This window comes from Salvia miltiorrhiza, chromosome 2, assembly GCF_028751815.1.
Source record: "Salvia miltiorrhiza cultivar Shanhuang (shh) chromosome 2, IMPLAD_Smil_shh, whole genome shotgun sequence".
Taxonomy (NCBI): domain Eukaryota; kingdom Viridiplantae; phylum Streptophyta; class Magnoliopsida; order Lamiales; family Lamiaceae; genus Salvia; species Salvia miltiorrhiza.
In genome coordinates this window covers 72213284-72227376 of record NC_080388.1, presented here as the reverse complement: position 1 = coordinate 72227376, position 14093 = coordinate 72213284, and the positions used below count along the sequence as shown (strand labels likewise).

Below are 14093 nucleotides of genomic sequence, written 5' to 3'. Positions count from 1 at the left end.
ATCTCGCTGTGGTCAGAGGCCCTAATGTATACGTTTTTGGGCCGGGTTATATCGTGTTGCCCTTTTCTTATTTGGGTATATTTTTTTGTTTTGGGAAATAAATGGGAAGGTAAATTTTATGCTTATTGAAGTTAAATTAAAACAATATTACTTATAAAATCAGTAAAATATAAATTATTGGAACTTATTACAATTTATAAATTATTTATAAGTTTATTTTATCAAACATTTTTCAATAACTTATAAATTATTACTATATTTTAAAAAAGCTTATAAACCGAACCAAACACTATCTTAGTCATTTTGAGAAGCGATTCTTGTTTCATAGATATAATATCTCAGTCTAAGCATGTGTACGCTCAAGTAATGGCGCCAACTTCTTTTTTTTCTTTTTCTTTTTTTTTACAAAAAATACTTATATTAAATTTTAAAAAAACGAGCATAAAGAATAAATTACAAACTAGATATTTTGGGCATACTCAAAGAGAGAGACGACCGCAACAACACAAGTTGAGGGTAGGATTGTAAACGAATCGAATCGAGTCGAATATCGTAATTTCGTATTCGTATTTGAATACTAACCGAATCGAATATTTATCGAATACGTATATCGAATCGAATACGAATTATTTGATTAATTTACAATCGCAATGACAAAGCGCGACTTGTGATGAAAGGATGACTTCAAATTAAAATTTTGATTTTCTAGATTGTAAAGTTTTACTTTCTAAATTGTGAGGAATTACTTTTCTAAGTAAATTAAAATTTTGATTTTAAATTTTGATAAATTAATGCATGTATATTATGATTCTTTGCATTTTCCCTTTTTAAAATTGTCAATTACTCCCTCCGTCCATGAAAGAACTTCCTAGGAGGGAGTGGCACGGGTTTTAATAAAATGTTGTATAGTGTATTGAGAGTGGAGAAAAAGTTGTAAAGTGTATTGGGAATTGTGAAAAAGTATTAATAATTTATTGTGTTGTTTTAATTAATGTTATTTGAGTGGTGGGAATTGTCTTAAAAGGGGAGTATTTTTTAAGTGGTGGGGTATTGTCCCAAAATAGGAAAAAATAGGAAGTTCTTTCGTGGACGTCCCGAAATAGAAAAATAAGAAGTTCTTTCGTGGACGGAGGGAGTATTATATAATATTATAATTCTTTTCTTATATAATATTAAATTCATCCAATAAAGTTATGAATCCACCATAAAAATTTACAATTTAAGGGTGAAAATTAGTTCATAATTTATTTCAGCCCCTCCACACACACATATATGTATATATATAATATTTAAATATTTAATCATGTATCTATACGAATATAATATCGAATCGAATCGAATATCATAATTTTATTTTTGTATTTGAATACTAATCGAATCGAATATTTATATTCAAATTCGAATCGAATATTTTCAAATACGAATATCAAAATTTCGAATCGAAGGTGGAGGTGGACTCAGAGCTGGAGTCAGAACAAAATAGTTCAATGAACCATGGAAAAACTATACGTAGACCTAAATTACTACAACGATTTCTACTTGTTTTTTTTTTTTTACTCTTCAACGGTAGTCTAATTGAATATAAGACCATGAAAACTAGGCTTATATTCAAAGTCTACGTGATAATATAGTTTCTGTTGTTGTTTGAGGTACCCTGCCTCGATTAAACCTAATACAATCCCTCCAAACAACTTAATGAATATGTGAATTTATTCGTTAATACAGAGTGAGAGTGATAGTGAGTAGCATAATTAAAGGGAAGCTAGGTAGAGAAAGTGTGAGAATGGAAGAAAATGACAATGGCAGAGATATCATCCATGGCAATCCCCTTCCTCTTCCTCTTCCACGCTCGAGCAGCGCACTCCACCAACCGCTTCCCACATTTCTCCCTCTCATCAGCTGCTGCTACTATCTCCACTGCTTCTTCATTCGATATAACATCCCAAACCTTCAATTCAATTTCCATCATCACTCTCCTCATTTTGTAACAAACATTCAGAAACACGTGTGCGTGTGCTGACCTAACGATAAAGTGATTAATGCCTAAGGCCAAAAGTCACACATACCCCATCCGTTGCTATGACAACAAAGTGGTCATTACTGGTGATGTCCCTGTGAGTGAGGTGAGGCACAGAAGTCAGCCCGAAATCCTTGGCGCAGTAGTCCCCGAAGGCCCTCGACATGGCCAGCCCCGGGGACTCCTCGTCGGGCAGCCACAGCCTGGGCACCCCGGCCTCGTCCTGCAGGCTGTACACGCGCCCGTTGCACTCACTGATCCTCGCAGCCTCCTCTGTTTGTTCACACAACAATTTAGAACGTAGAACTGCATAACGTTGAACACAAATACGAATTGTGAGGGGCTAACGAGGCAGATTGGGCTTCATGTCGATTGTGAGCTGCTCCGCCACCAAGTTGCCGCTCTGAGACGAGGTGCCCAACACAGCGCGGCAGTCTCCAACATTAGCTATGAATATAGCATCACCCTATATATAATACAACTTTACTTACTTAAATTATGTGTAATTTTTCAAGAGAGAATATCTGCCAGGAAACAATCACTTAAAACAACAGAATGAGATGGTCCCATTTTATATATATAAAACAAAGATTCTCACTGCCCAACTCCTAGCAAAAGTTTTGCAATATTGTAATTCACTCATGCCCCATCACCATCTGCAACAAATGGGATCCTCTGTCCCAAAATATAGTGTGTACCACGTATACCACTCTTCATTTCTTTATATTTATAAATTATTTTTTATTCAATTTTAATTTATTATGCTTTTATATAATATAAAGATAATTAACAAGGGTTCACTCATCCATTTAGGGTTTATAATTATTTTTTTATATTTATTTGAATTAATAATAGATTATTTGGGTTCATTAATTCAAAGTTAGGGTATATAATTTTTAAAATTTAAATTTTTCAATGATAAATACTAATTAGAGTTTATAATACTCCCTCCGTCCACGAAATGAGTACTCATATTTCCATTTTCGTCCGTCCACGAAATGAGTACTCATTTCCTTTTTTGGCAAGTGTACCCCACACAACACTTTAATTAATACACTCAAAAAGGTGGGACCTCTATTCTATTCACACTACACTCAATACATTTCTTAAAACCCGTGCCGTCCACAAATGGATACTCATTTCGTGGACGGAGGGAGTATAATAATAATTTTTATTTTTATAAAAAACAATTTATAAAACAAAGAAATGAAGAGTGGTACACGTGGTACACATAATATTATGGGACAGAGGATCCCATCTGCATCTGCAAAACTTTTGCATTAATATAACTTGTACATGACATATCTTCTTTGCACAAGCTCCGCACACTAGTATCTCCAAAAGATATAATTAATTGTTTGAGAATGCTATCTATCAATTTTGAGACCTTTTTATCCTTATGTCAAGCATTAGTGCATTAATTCTCGACTCGCAGTAGTCGAGCAAAGTTCAAAAATTCAACCAATATAGAACAACAATATAAAGTTTTCGAATCTACTCCCTCCGTCCCACGAAACATGAGTCGCATTTCTCTTTAGGCCGTCCCACGAAACTTGTTACGTTTCTTTATATGGCAAAAGTTTTTCTCGTTTTCACCTACCACACTTAACACACTAAATACTGCTTTCTTAAATCTCATGCCCAAAAGAATCGACTCATGTTTCACGGGAGGGAGGGAGTAGTTTTTATAGTGATATTTTTTATGTTTTGAGAGAGATGAGTTGATATAATACCTGCCTAACGATGGTCAAGGCAGTGGTTCCACTGTAGAATGAATCAACGGTGCGATGGTGGCGAAGCTCCTGATCTATGGCAGCACAGGTGTTGAGATAGGAGTGGTTCCATATGTGATGAAGCTTCTGCTTCTTATCCGAAGCTTCGAGAAGCGCGTGTTGCCAATTGCGGAGGAGAGCGCAAGGCATCGAGTCTCTCACTTTCTTGGCCACGAAATGGCCCCATGGACCATGCCCATCAAATATCCCGCAAAACATCATGTCTTCTTCCCCTCCGAATTCCTAATCATTTTACTATTAAAATTACTGCATTTGCTATAGAAATTTACTGCATTCGAAAAAAATAAATTTCGCTTCATTCAGGATTTGAATCAAAGTATTGTATTCATCCATCAAGATGAAATGATTCTTTGCTCTTATTTTATTTAGTGATTCTCAGTTGAACATCTTCCTTTATGTATACAATTTAAAAAAAAAAGAAAAAAGAAAAAATTACCTCCCAAACAATGCAGCGGTCTTGGTTGGGGCCCTTCTGGCCTCTCCTGGAGAAAACAGAAGCCAAATTGTTAGAGCCATGAATGCTGAGACTGCCTGAACTCCTCAATACAAACTCGTCTTTTGCTTTTCTCCTTCTTCTCCTCAAAATTGTTGATACATTCCCCATACTGCTGCTGCACACCACAACTATAAATCGATCTCCATTTCAAAAAAATAAAATTAAAAAATGCTTCATTAATTTTCAGTCAAAGAAGGAAAAGGATGAGCAAAAGTGGAGCTCACAGTGAATGAGCTAGCTAGGGTTGTTGGTGTGATCGGAAAGATGACGTCAGTTGACGAGAAACGACGAAACTCCGGCGGTTTTAGCAGAGATGGATTTTTGTTGTTGTGAGTTTTTGTAAGTCGTTTTAAAGATACACACATACATACGCACATGTGTGAAAACTCAAAAGTGTACGTGTAAAGGTCGGACGTAGTTTTGTTTCGCTCAAGTGAAATGACAATCATGCCCCTGCTCGACATTGTTTTTACTCCCTCCGTCCAACAATTCAAGGCCTACTTGTCTTTTTGGTCCGTCCACAAAAACAAGGCCTACCTATTTTTGGTAAGTTTTTATTCATTATTTAATCAAAAAAGTCAAAGATTCTTTACAAAAAAGTGGGACCATTTCTCCACTTAACTAAAAAAAATACACTTTTTCTTAAAAAGTGGGATCTTTTCTTCACTTAACTAATAAAAATACACTTTTTTTCTTAAAACCCGTGTTTTTTGATATAGGCCTTTAATTGGTGGACGGAGGGAGTACTAATTAATTTGTTTTTGTTTTGTTTTGTTTTGTTTTGAATTTCAAAGTCGTTATAAATGGGAGCAATAATGTACATGCATCGATACGTCGGCTGAAGATTTTCGCTAGTTTCAAATTTGGGGGAATTGATTTTAGATTTTTGCTAGTTTTCAAATTTGGGGGAATTGATTTTAAAATGGAGGAGAGAGTTTCTAATGTCGATGTGAAATTGCGTCTTCTAGAATTGTTGGAACATAAGTATTTTTTTTTAGAGTAAAAATAAATTATATACATGTAAAATAAAAATATAGAAATAATTAATACATTTTCCGTCCCCCCAAATAAATTTTAGGAGAGAGGGGTATAGATTTTAAGACGAAAACACGAAAATGTGAAATGTAAACGTAAATAAGGTATTGAGAGCGGCGAAAATATGAAAAGTAAGGATAAATGCAGTATTGTTAATAATATGATATAATCAGAAAATAGAAAGTGAATTTTTTTTAAGGAACAGATAAAAAATAAAAATTATGAAGTTATTTGGGGATTGGATCAAAGACTGTCACAGCCTACTTCCCAATGACGGGTTAACAGGGGTTATGACTTGGGGTGAACAATAAGAAATAGAAATGTACAATTACTTAACATTAAAGTATATGAAAATATCACTTATAGATAAAAAGCTAGGATCATATATGATCATTTGGATACTTATAAAACATACACATAAAAGAGAACTGATTAAGGTGGGTTACCCAATAACACGTGTAACAACTTCATAACATAGAGTTATCCTAATCAAAGTGTTTTGCAGCGGAAAACGTGTGAGATATACATATGAAGATGTATACTCAAGGTTACATTTCTTGAAATGTCAAAGGAACACCCGCTCAACATCATTCCATTCCATCAACTGCTCAACCTGCACATTTAGAAATACATGCAGGGCTGAGTATAAAGATACTCAGTGGGCATAGCCGAAAATACAACATGCATACATATATAAATTGAACTGCCAACAGTAACACACAGGGGTTTTCTTGAATGACCTGCGCTTACTAAAACATTTCATTCATTTTCATAAAGGTGGATGCGCATCCCATTTTCAGTCTATATGATCCATATCTGTCCTTTCTGTCACGCGCCGGGAAGGAGGCCTCCTTACCACGGACGCCAAGACCGGTCGCAAGCGACTCGCGGTCTCCATGAGTGTACACGTTAACCCTAGCTAGCGACCTTTGTCTAGCATAGGATCCCAATTGGATTTCCTTTAAAGTTGGCGAACCAACACAGATAGGATACATATAAAAACATAAACATTTTGGCAGTCAATCATTTCATAAACATTTCATTTTCATAACATTTTCATTTTCATAAAGGGCATTAAACATATAAGCATTTCATAAGAACTGAATAAATAGTCAAAACATATCATGCATATATATTCGCATATGAGGCCTACGTCACGCAGGGGATCTCTATATACGTAATAATAAAATAATGCCCACCTGATTAGGCAAAGCCTGTCGTTTATCCTTATCTCTGAATCGGAATAGCAATGCTAATCCTCCTGTTGCTCAAAGCCTACAAGAAATCTATTCTCAATAGGTCTCCTTGAATTCTAATCTTAAGTCATGGTGTAGTGCTTAATATTCTATGATTCACTTAGCCGGGTTTTCAAAATTTAATGAATAAATAATTGAAAACATTTTCTCTTGAGTTAAGAACACCAACAATATTCTTACTCATCTTTTAATAATTGGAATTATAAATAAAACCAATTAAATCATAAATATTCTTATTGCAAAATATAATGCAATTTCATGACATGGTTAGCATATAAGTAATTACTTAAAATATGCACTTCATAATAATAATATTATTATGCTAATTATCTTTAAAATAATTAATCAAACTTAATAAGTCTAATTAATTAAAATAGTGTATCTCCTTTAAATAAAAATCTGCATAAATCCAATTAAATAAATTAATAAAGGCCCAACAGATTTAAAAATTAAAAGCCCAGCTGAAACAAAAATAAATAAAATCTCGGCCCATGACTCGAGCCCACTACTAATTAAATCGGCCCACTCTCTAACAAAATTTTCAGCCCAACACTAATTAAAAACCCGGCCCAAATTTAAAACCCAACTCCTAACCCAAACCTAAAGCCCAACATCCCACCCCCTTTTCTTCCCTACTCCCTCTCTCGGTCACACTCACAACACAAACGCAGACACATCTAGCGGCTGCGCCGCCCAGCCTCCTTCTTCCTCGTTCTCTTTTCCGGCGTCGACGGATAAGCCGCCACCGCCGCCTGGACTCCCTCTGATCTCTCTCTAACTCACAACCCTGGTCAAGACTCACACACCCACAAATCAGTCCGACTGCTCGCCTCTCTCGACTGATCCGCCGCCGCCTGCTCCGACCCCGGCGAATTCACGGCTGGAAGGCTGCCGTCTCTCTCTCTCCCTCGAATCTCCTCCGTCTCCCCCTGCCGCTGTCAAGCCGCGGCCGCGTCTCCGGCGAAGGGCGTCATCTCTGGTCACTTCTCCCTTGAATCCCCCTTGGCGACGACGAGCGCCGCCGCCTCCCTCGGTCTCTCTCTCGGCGACAGCAGCAGCCGGAGCCACCGTCGCCGACACCCTCAGCAATACCCAGCCCAGACCACCTCTCCCTCTCCAGCTGTGGCCGGGCAGCAGCGGCACCACCATCGCCGCCCTCAAATTCCCAGCGAGTAGCAGCCACCAAGCTGCCACCACCGCCGCCCATTTCCCTTATGTTCTCCCTCGTCTCCGGCAGTGGCTAACCACCACCACCGACCGCATCTCCTTCCCCACTCTTCACCGTGGCTAGGCAGCAACGGCAGAGCCGCAGCGCCTAGCCTCCCTCTCGACTCTATTTTTCAAAAATACATCAAAATTGGCATGCTTCATATATGTATCTATATGCACATAAATTGTATGTCTGAACACTTGGTGATTTTAAGAAATTGTTGTTCTTTATGAATGTGTATACATATGCACCGAAATGATGAGATGAAAGTATGTGAAGGTTTGATGTGTTACAATTGCAGTGTCATAACTGAATGAGCAAGTATAAAATAGATAGAGAGATTCAAGATGAAACCTCTGGTTTGAGTTGCTGAAATCTGAGTTTTGTGGCAATTTGATCCATTCGCAATATGGCTGAGCTCTGCACTTGGATTTCTTTGGGTTTGTTGGAACTAGAGAGTAACTTGAGGGAGAAATGAGATTGATCGAAGATGCTAAGTGAGGGAAAAGATAGATCCTTTATTGAAGTGAAATGACTTTGTAGAGAAAGGTATGGTGATGAATGAGGTGTATGGTATGATTGCAGAGAATGGTATGATTGAAAGGTATGGTGGTGAATGAGGTGTCTCAACAAAAAGCTATAAAGTTGTGGCATATGGTGGCTGATGGAGTAGGTGGGTGTAGGAGTAGATGGGAGTAATAAAATAAAATAAAATAAAAATCTTCCGGGTTGTACTATGAAAACTGTAATAATCGTTCAGTGTTCGTTAAATAAAATAGTTCGTGTAAATGATCGATGCTCAATTAAATAAATATGTAATGCATATAAATTTAATAACTAAATTTACAAATGTTTTTGTAAATCATTTGTGTTGGAATTAAAAATAAATTCTTTTTCTCATTCCGGCGTGAATCATCTTAAATCTAAGTTCAAAATAAATTCTAAATTTAACTCAGGGAAACGGGGTATTACATCCCTCCCTCCTTATAAAAATTCCGTCCTCGGAATTGCATATCCGGTATTCTATCTTGTGATACTAGTCATTCGTTTCATTCATCTTTTTTTTTTTTTTTTTGGCCTTTTCCATCCTGTGATGGTTCCACTACATGACGAGAACAATATTATTGTCTCGTAAAACTTGAATCTTGCGATCAAGTATCTGGACTGATTTCTCTTCACAACTTAGGTCCTGGCTAGGACTACTTTATCTTGCTTAATCACATGCTTTCTTAATTGCGAGATGCTATACGTATTGTATACATCCACAATGCTTGGTGGCAGAGTGTCACAGCCCACTATCCCAATGACGGGTTAACAGGGGTTATGACTTGGGGTGAACAATAAGAAATGGAAATGGACAATTACTTAACATTAAAGTATATGAAAATATCACTTATAGATAAAAAGCTAGGATCATATATGATCATTTGGATACTTGTAAAACATACACATAAAAGAGAACTGATTAAGGTGGGTTACCCAATAACACGTGTAACAACTTCATAACATGGAGTTATCCTAATCAAAGTGTTTTGCAGCGGAAAACGTGTGAGATATACATATGAAGATGTATACTCAAGGTTACATTTCTTGAAATGTCAAAGGAACACCCGCTCAACATCATTCCATTCCATCAACTGCTCAACCTGCACATTTAGAAATACATGCAGGGCTGAGTATAAAAATACTCAGTGGGCATAGCCGAAAATACAACATGCATACATATATAAATTGAACTGCCATAACAGTAACACACAGGGGTTTTCTTAAATGACCTGCGCTTACTAAAATATTTCTTTCATTTTCATAAAGTCGATCGGCCGATCATTTTCCTTCATATGATCCATATCTGTCCTTTCTGTCACGCGCCGGGAAGGAGGCCTCCTTACCACGGACGCCAAGACCGGTCGCAAGCGACTCGCGGTCTCCATAAGTGTACACGTTAACCCTAGCTAGCGACCTTTGTCTAGCATAGGATCCCAATTGGATTTCCTTTAAAGTTGGCGAACCAACACAGATAGGATACATATAAAAACATAAACATTTTTGGCAGTCAATCATTTCATAAACTTTTCATTTCATAAACATTTTCATTTTCATTTCATAAGAGTCATTTATCATTTGGGCATAATAATAAACTGAAATTAACAGTTAAAATCATCTCATGCATATAATCGTATAAGAGGCCTACGACACGCAGGGGATCTCTATATACGTATAGTAAAAGTAATGCCCACCTGTATAGGCAAAGCCTGTCGTTTAACCTTATCTCTGAATCGGAATAGCAGTGCTAATCCTTCTGATGCTCGAAGCCTACAAGAAATCTATTCTCAATAGGTCTCCTTGTATCTAATCTTAAGTCATGGTGTAGTGCTTAACATTCTATGATTCACTTAGCCGGGTTTTCAAAATTTAATAAATAAATACTTGAAAATATTTCTCTTGAGTTAAGAACACCAACAATATTCTTACTCATCTTTCTTTAATAATTGGAATTATAATTAAAACCAATTAAATACTTTTATTCTTATTGCAAAATATAATGCAAATCATGTCATGTTTAGCATATAATAAGTAATTTACTTAAAATATGCACATAATAATAATATAATATTATTATGCAAATTAAAAATAATTAATCAAACTTAATAAGTCTAATTAATTAAAATAGTGCAGTTCATTTAAATAAAATCTGCATAGCTCATTTAAATAAATAATAAAAAAAAATACAAGGGCCAACCATTTTTTTTTTTTAATGCAGCCCAACAAAAGAAATAAATAATCCCAACCCAATAACTAAATAAAAATCGGCCCAGTTGATTAAATGAAAATGGCCCAATCAGAATAAATAAAAAAAATCTCGGCCCAAAACTAATTAAAACCCAGCCCAACACTAATTAAATTTCGGCCCACTGGCTCAGCCCAAAAAGGGAGCCCAACAGCCAAACCTAGCCCAAAACTTCTCCCTCTCTTCTTCTACCTAAGCTGCGCCTCCCTCTCCTTAATTCTCAACTCTCTCTCTCTCGATTCGCCCCTCTCTCTCAGCCATAAGTTCTGCCGCGGCGGCTCCGTCTCCGGCGAAAGGCCGCCGGCTGGTCACCACCACACGACCTTACTGAACTCGACACCCACACATCTCACGCTGCACCCTCCTCTTCTTCCTTTTTCCCGGCGAAGAGCGCCGGCTTCCCGAGCAGCAGCAACCGCGGAGAACCCACGGCCGCCGCAGTCAGAAACAGCCACCGCCGCCTGACCTAGCTTCCCTGAAACCACCGATTCCCTCCTCCTTCCGACGACAACAGCTCGCTGCCGCCGCCAGTCTCTCTGCCTCTCGACTGCTCTCACGGCCGCTGGAGCTCGCTGGAGCAACGGCGACCACGACAGGCTCCACCTCCGCTGCTACTCCATCATGCCCGGACCAGACCACCTCTCCCTCACCCCCGACTGATCGGCTACAACAGCGACGAGCCGCTGCTGCGCCTGAACCCTAGCCACTGCCTCCATCTTCCCTTTGTTCGGTCCGACAACAGCTAATAGCCACCGCCGTTGCCGCCCTGACTCCCGACTCTCACATCCCTTCCTCGACAGACACTCTCCAAGCAGAGATACCCCACGAGTTCTATTCTTGTTTTAGTTATCAGTATTTTCATTTCATGCACATATCTTATGTTCTTATGGAGCAGTGATTGGTACACAAATAAACAAAACATAGGCAACAAAACTATCGGTTCTTATATCTCATTATCTGTATTATCATTGTATGAAACATTTACATCTCGTTGTCTTTATTGTTATGTAAACTCAGTTATAGATGGACATATGAACAAACATAAAGCTGTATATGTGTGTGTTTACTGTTATGAATTGAAGAAAAACCTTGATAGGAAAGGCTGAGCTTTTTCTTGATGTTATGCCTGAGTGTTCTACTAGTTTGAGGAAGGGCTTTGAGTTGAGCCGTTGAAATCTGAAATGGTTCGATTGCTTGATTTGTGAGGAGAATGAATTGCTTTCTGTTTCAACGTGGCACAGCAAATAATTTGTATGAATTGAGTAAAGGAGAGCTTGGATATGGTATACTTATGGATGCAGAGGAGTTATGGAGCATTTGATTGCCTATGTTCATAGGCGTATGGCTTAAAGTTTAATTGGGGTTGCTTTAAAGTGGTGGTAGTAGGTGACAGCTTATTTTGAGGGAGGTAGGTGGTATATGTTAGGTGAGGGAGTAGGTGTAGGAATAAAATAAAATAAGATAAAATAAAATAAAAAGTCTTCCAGGTTGTACTATGAAAACTGTAATAATCGTTTAGTGTTTGCTTAAATAAAAGCTCGTAAAAAAAATGCTTGAATGCTAAATTAAATAAATATGCAATGCATATAATTTAATTACTAAATTTACAAATGCTTTTGTAAATCATTTTTGTTGGAATTAAAATAAATTCTTTTTCTCAATCCGGCGTGAATCATCTTAAATCTTAAGTTCAAAATAAATTCTAAATTTAACTCAGGAAAACGGGGTATTACATTCCTCCCTCCTTATAAAAATTCCGTCCTCAGAATTGCATATCTGGTATTCTATCTTGTGATACTAGTCATTCGTTTCATTCATCTCTTTTTGTGGCCTTTTCCATCCTGTGATGGTTCCACTACATGACGAGAACAATATTATTGCCTCGTAGAACTTGAATCTTGCGATCAAGTATCTGGACTGATTTCTCATCACAACTTAGGTCCTGGCTAGGACTACTTTATCTTGCTTAATCACATGCTTTCTTAATTGCGAGGTGCTATACGTATTGTATACATCCACAATGCTTGGTGGCAGAGCCAACTTATAGGCTACAAAGGCCTAACTTATCTAGGATCTCAAAAGGTCCTATATAACGGGGTCGTAACTTGCCCCTATTTCCCGAAACGTATAACTCCCTTTGAGGAAGAGACTTTGAGGAAAATTCGATTCCCAACATTAAATTCTAATTCCGATTGGCGTTTATCGGCGTAAGACTTTTGTCTATCTTGAGTTTCTTTGATTCTTTGCTTGATATGGTCGACTTTTTCGATCATCTGTTGGACCAGTTCAGGACCTAACAACATTCTTTCACCTACTTCATCTTAGTAAAGTGGCGAACTACCTTAATTGTTTCCTTTGTCCTAAGTCACCTTCTCAGATTTGACTAGGGAATTCTAACATCAAACTTTTCTCATCATCTTGGTAACTTTCACTTAAAGATTAATGGCACTCCCTTCTGCCATGTAAACTCATTTTCTCATTTCCAAATGATTATTTAATGGGGGTTTCTAAGTTTCCATTGTGGTGGCGTTCCAACTTTATTCTTGCTGTGGCTTCTGGCACTTTAGCCAAAGCATTCACTCTCTTAACTTGAGCCTACTAGCCTTGGGGTTGGATTATACCTTAAGTTTAGTTCTAGTGCTTTCCTTCCATTTCCTTTTTCTTTACCTCCATCTTGAGGTGATGTACATATCTTGTTTGTGCGTGAACTTTTTCCTTCTCCAATTGTTGTAGTGACTCGGTGGTGAGAATCTCGTTTATTGCTTGTTCCTTCATAATATCTCCCTAGTTTACTAGGGAAATTGAAAATCTCATGCCGCGATTCATTTACGAACTTCTTTACGCATTTCTCATTATTCATTTATAATTGACTTAAATAAGCATTTTAAACTCCATTAAAAAAAATTGATTTAAAACATTTTAATCCTTTTAAAATCCATACTTATAAAGCCTTAACTCATGCTCTATCTCATATTCTATCTCTTTACTCATCTCTATATAAATTCTCCACTCATCTCAAATCCTTAAGTTCAAGGATAAGTTTCAAGAAAATCATGGTACTAAGTCTCGATTTATCTCTCATATAAGGCTCGTCTAATCTCATTCAACACATAGACAACACAATCACATAAGGCACATAAGAAAACACAATCAAACATTATCAAAACATGCTCTGTTTTTACACTGACTCAACTTCAAAATCTAACCTGTTCTTACTCCGACACCTCCTGGACTCGAGACTCATACCAAAAGAAAGGTCATCGAGTCTATTTTCATATAAAACAAAGTAGAGTCAAAAACTCGAAGTATTGTAGGAGATATGACTGTTTTACTACAGTCTACCATATTCGGCAGTTTTGAGCAATCGAAAACTTGGATTTTTGAAAAATAGTAAATGTTGTCAAACTGGGCTCACATTTTGTGGATATCTAGATAACACAATAAGGTTAATACCATAAAATTTTGGAAAGCTAGATCACACAGGAAGCTACTGAAATG

The 14093-nt window shown here is 37.2% G+C and overlaps 2 protein-coding genes and 2 long non-coding RNA genes across 6 annotated transcripts in view; 1 reads left to right on the top strand and 3 right to left on the bottom strand.

Annotated features, from left to right (window-relative positions):
• Nucleotides 1-14093, top strand: part of LOC131008955 (uncharacterized) — a 984029-nt gene that overhangs the window by 122239 nt on the left and 847697 nt on the right. The gene's annotated exons all lie outside the window — the stretch shown is intronic.
• LOC131009000 (probable protein phosphatase 2C 34) lies at nucleotides 1664-4680 on the bottom strand. Of its 2 annotated transcripts, none has more exons than XM_057936180.1 (6): nucleotides 4531-4680; nucleotides 4247-4434; nucleotides 3751-4032; nucleotides 2366-2483; nucleotides 2067-2290; nucleotides 1664-1948 (listed from the first exon to the last, which is right to left on the bottom strand). In XM_057936180.1, the coding sequence occupies exons 2-6, from the start codon at nucleotides 4412-4414 to the stop codon at nucleotides 1763-1765; spliced, it is 978 nt and encodes a 325-aa protein (XP_057792163.1). In that variant the 5' UTR covers nucleotides 4415-4434; nucleotides 4531-4680; the 3' UTR covers nucleotides 1664-1762. The 2 variants fall into 2 exon arrangements, with proteins under 2 accessions (XP_057792163.1, XP_057792164.1); XM_057936181.1 differs by having other exon boundaries at nucleotides 4247-4421; nucleotides 4531-4677.
• On the bottom strand, nucleotides 5674-8663 carry LOC131009063 (uncharacterized). The gene is made up of 3 exons (XR_009096388.1): nucleotides 8162-8663; nucleotides 6541-6616; nucleotides 5674-5954 (listed from the first exon to the last, which is right to left on the bottom strand). It is a non-coding gene; the product is annotated as an uncharacterized LOC131009063 (long non-coding RNA).
• Nucleotides 9095-13001, bottom strand: LOC131009064 (uncharacterized). Its single transcript, XR_009096389.1, has 3 exons — nucleotides 11684-13001; nucleotides 10045-10120; nucleotides 9095-9453 (listed from the first exon to the last, which is right to left on the bottom strand). It is a non-coding gene; the product is annotated as an uncharacterized LOC131009064 (long non-coding RNA).

What these genes read in the sequence shown, in the direction of transcription:
- LOC131009000 (XM_057936180.1), bottom strand. Translation starts at nt 4,414, where the DNA reads ATGGGGAATGTATCAACAATTTTGAGGAGAAGAAGGAGAAAAGCAAAA. An exon ending in CCTTGACCATCGTTAGGCAG is followed by an intron (nt 2,484 to 3,750) that starts GTATTATATCAA and finishes TATTATATATAG; the next exon opens with GGTGATGCTATATTCATAGC. An exon ending in TTGTCATAGCAACGGATGGG is followed by an intron (nt 1,949 to 2,066) that starts GTATGTGTGACT and finishes ATTGAATTGAAG; the next exon opens with GTTTGGGATGTTATATCGAA.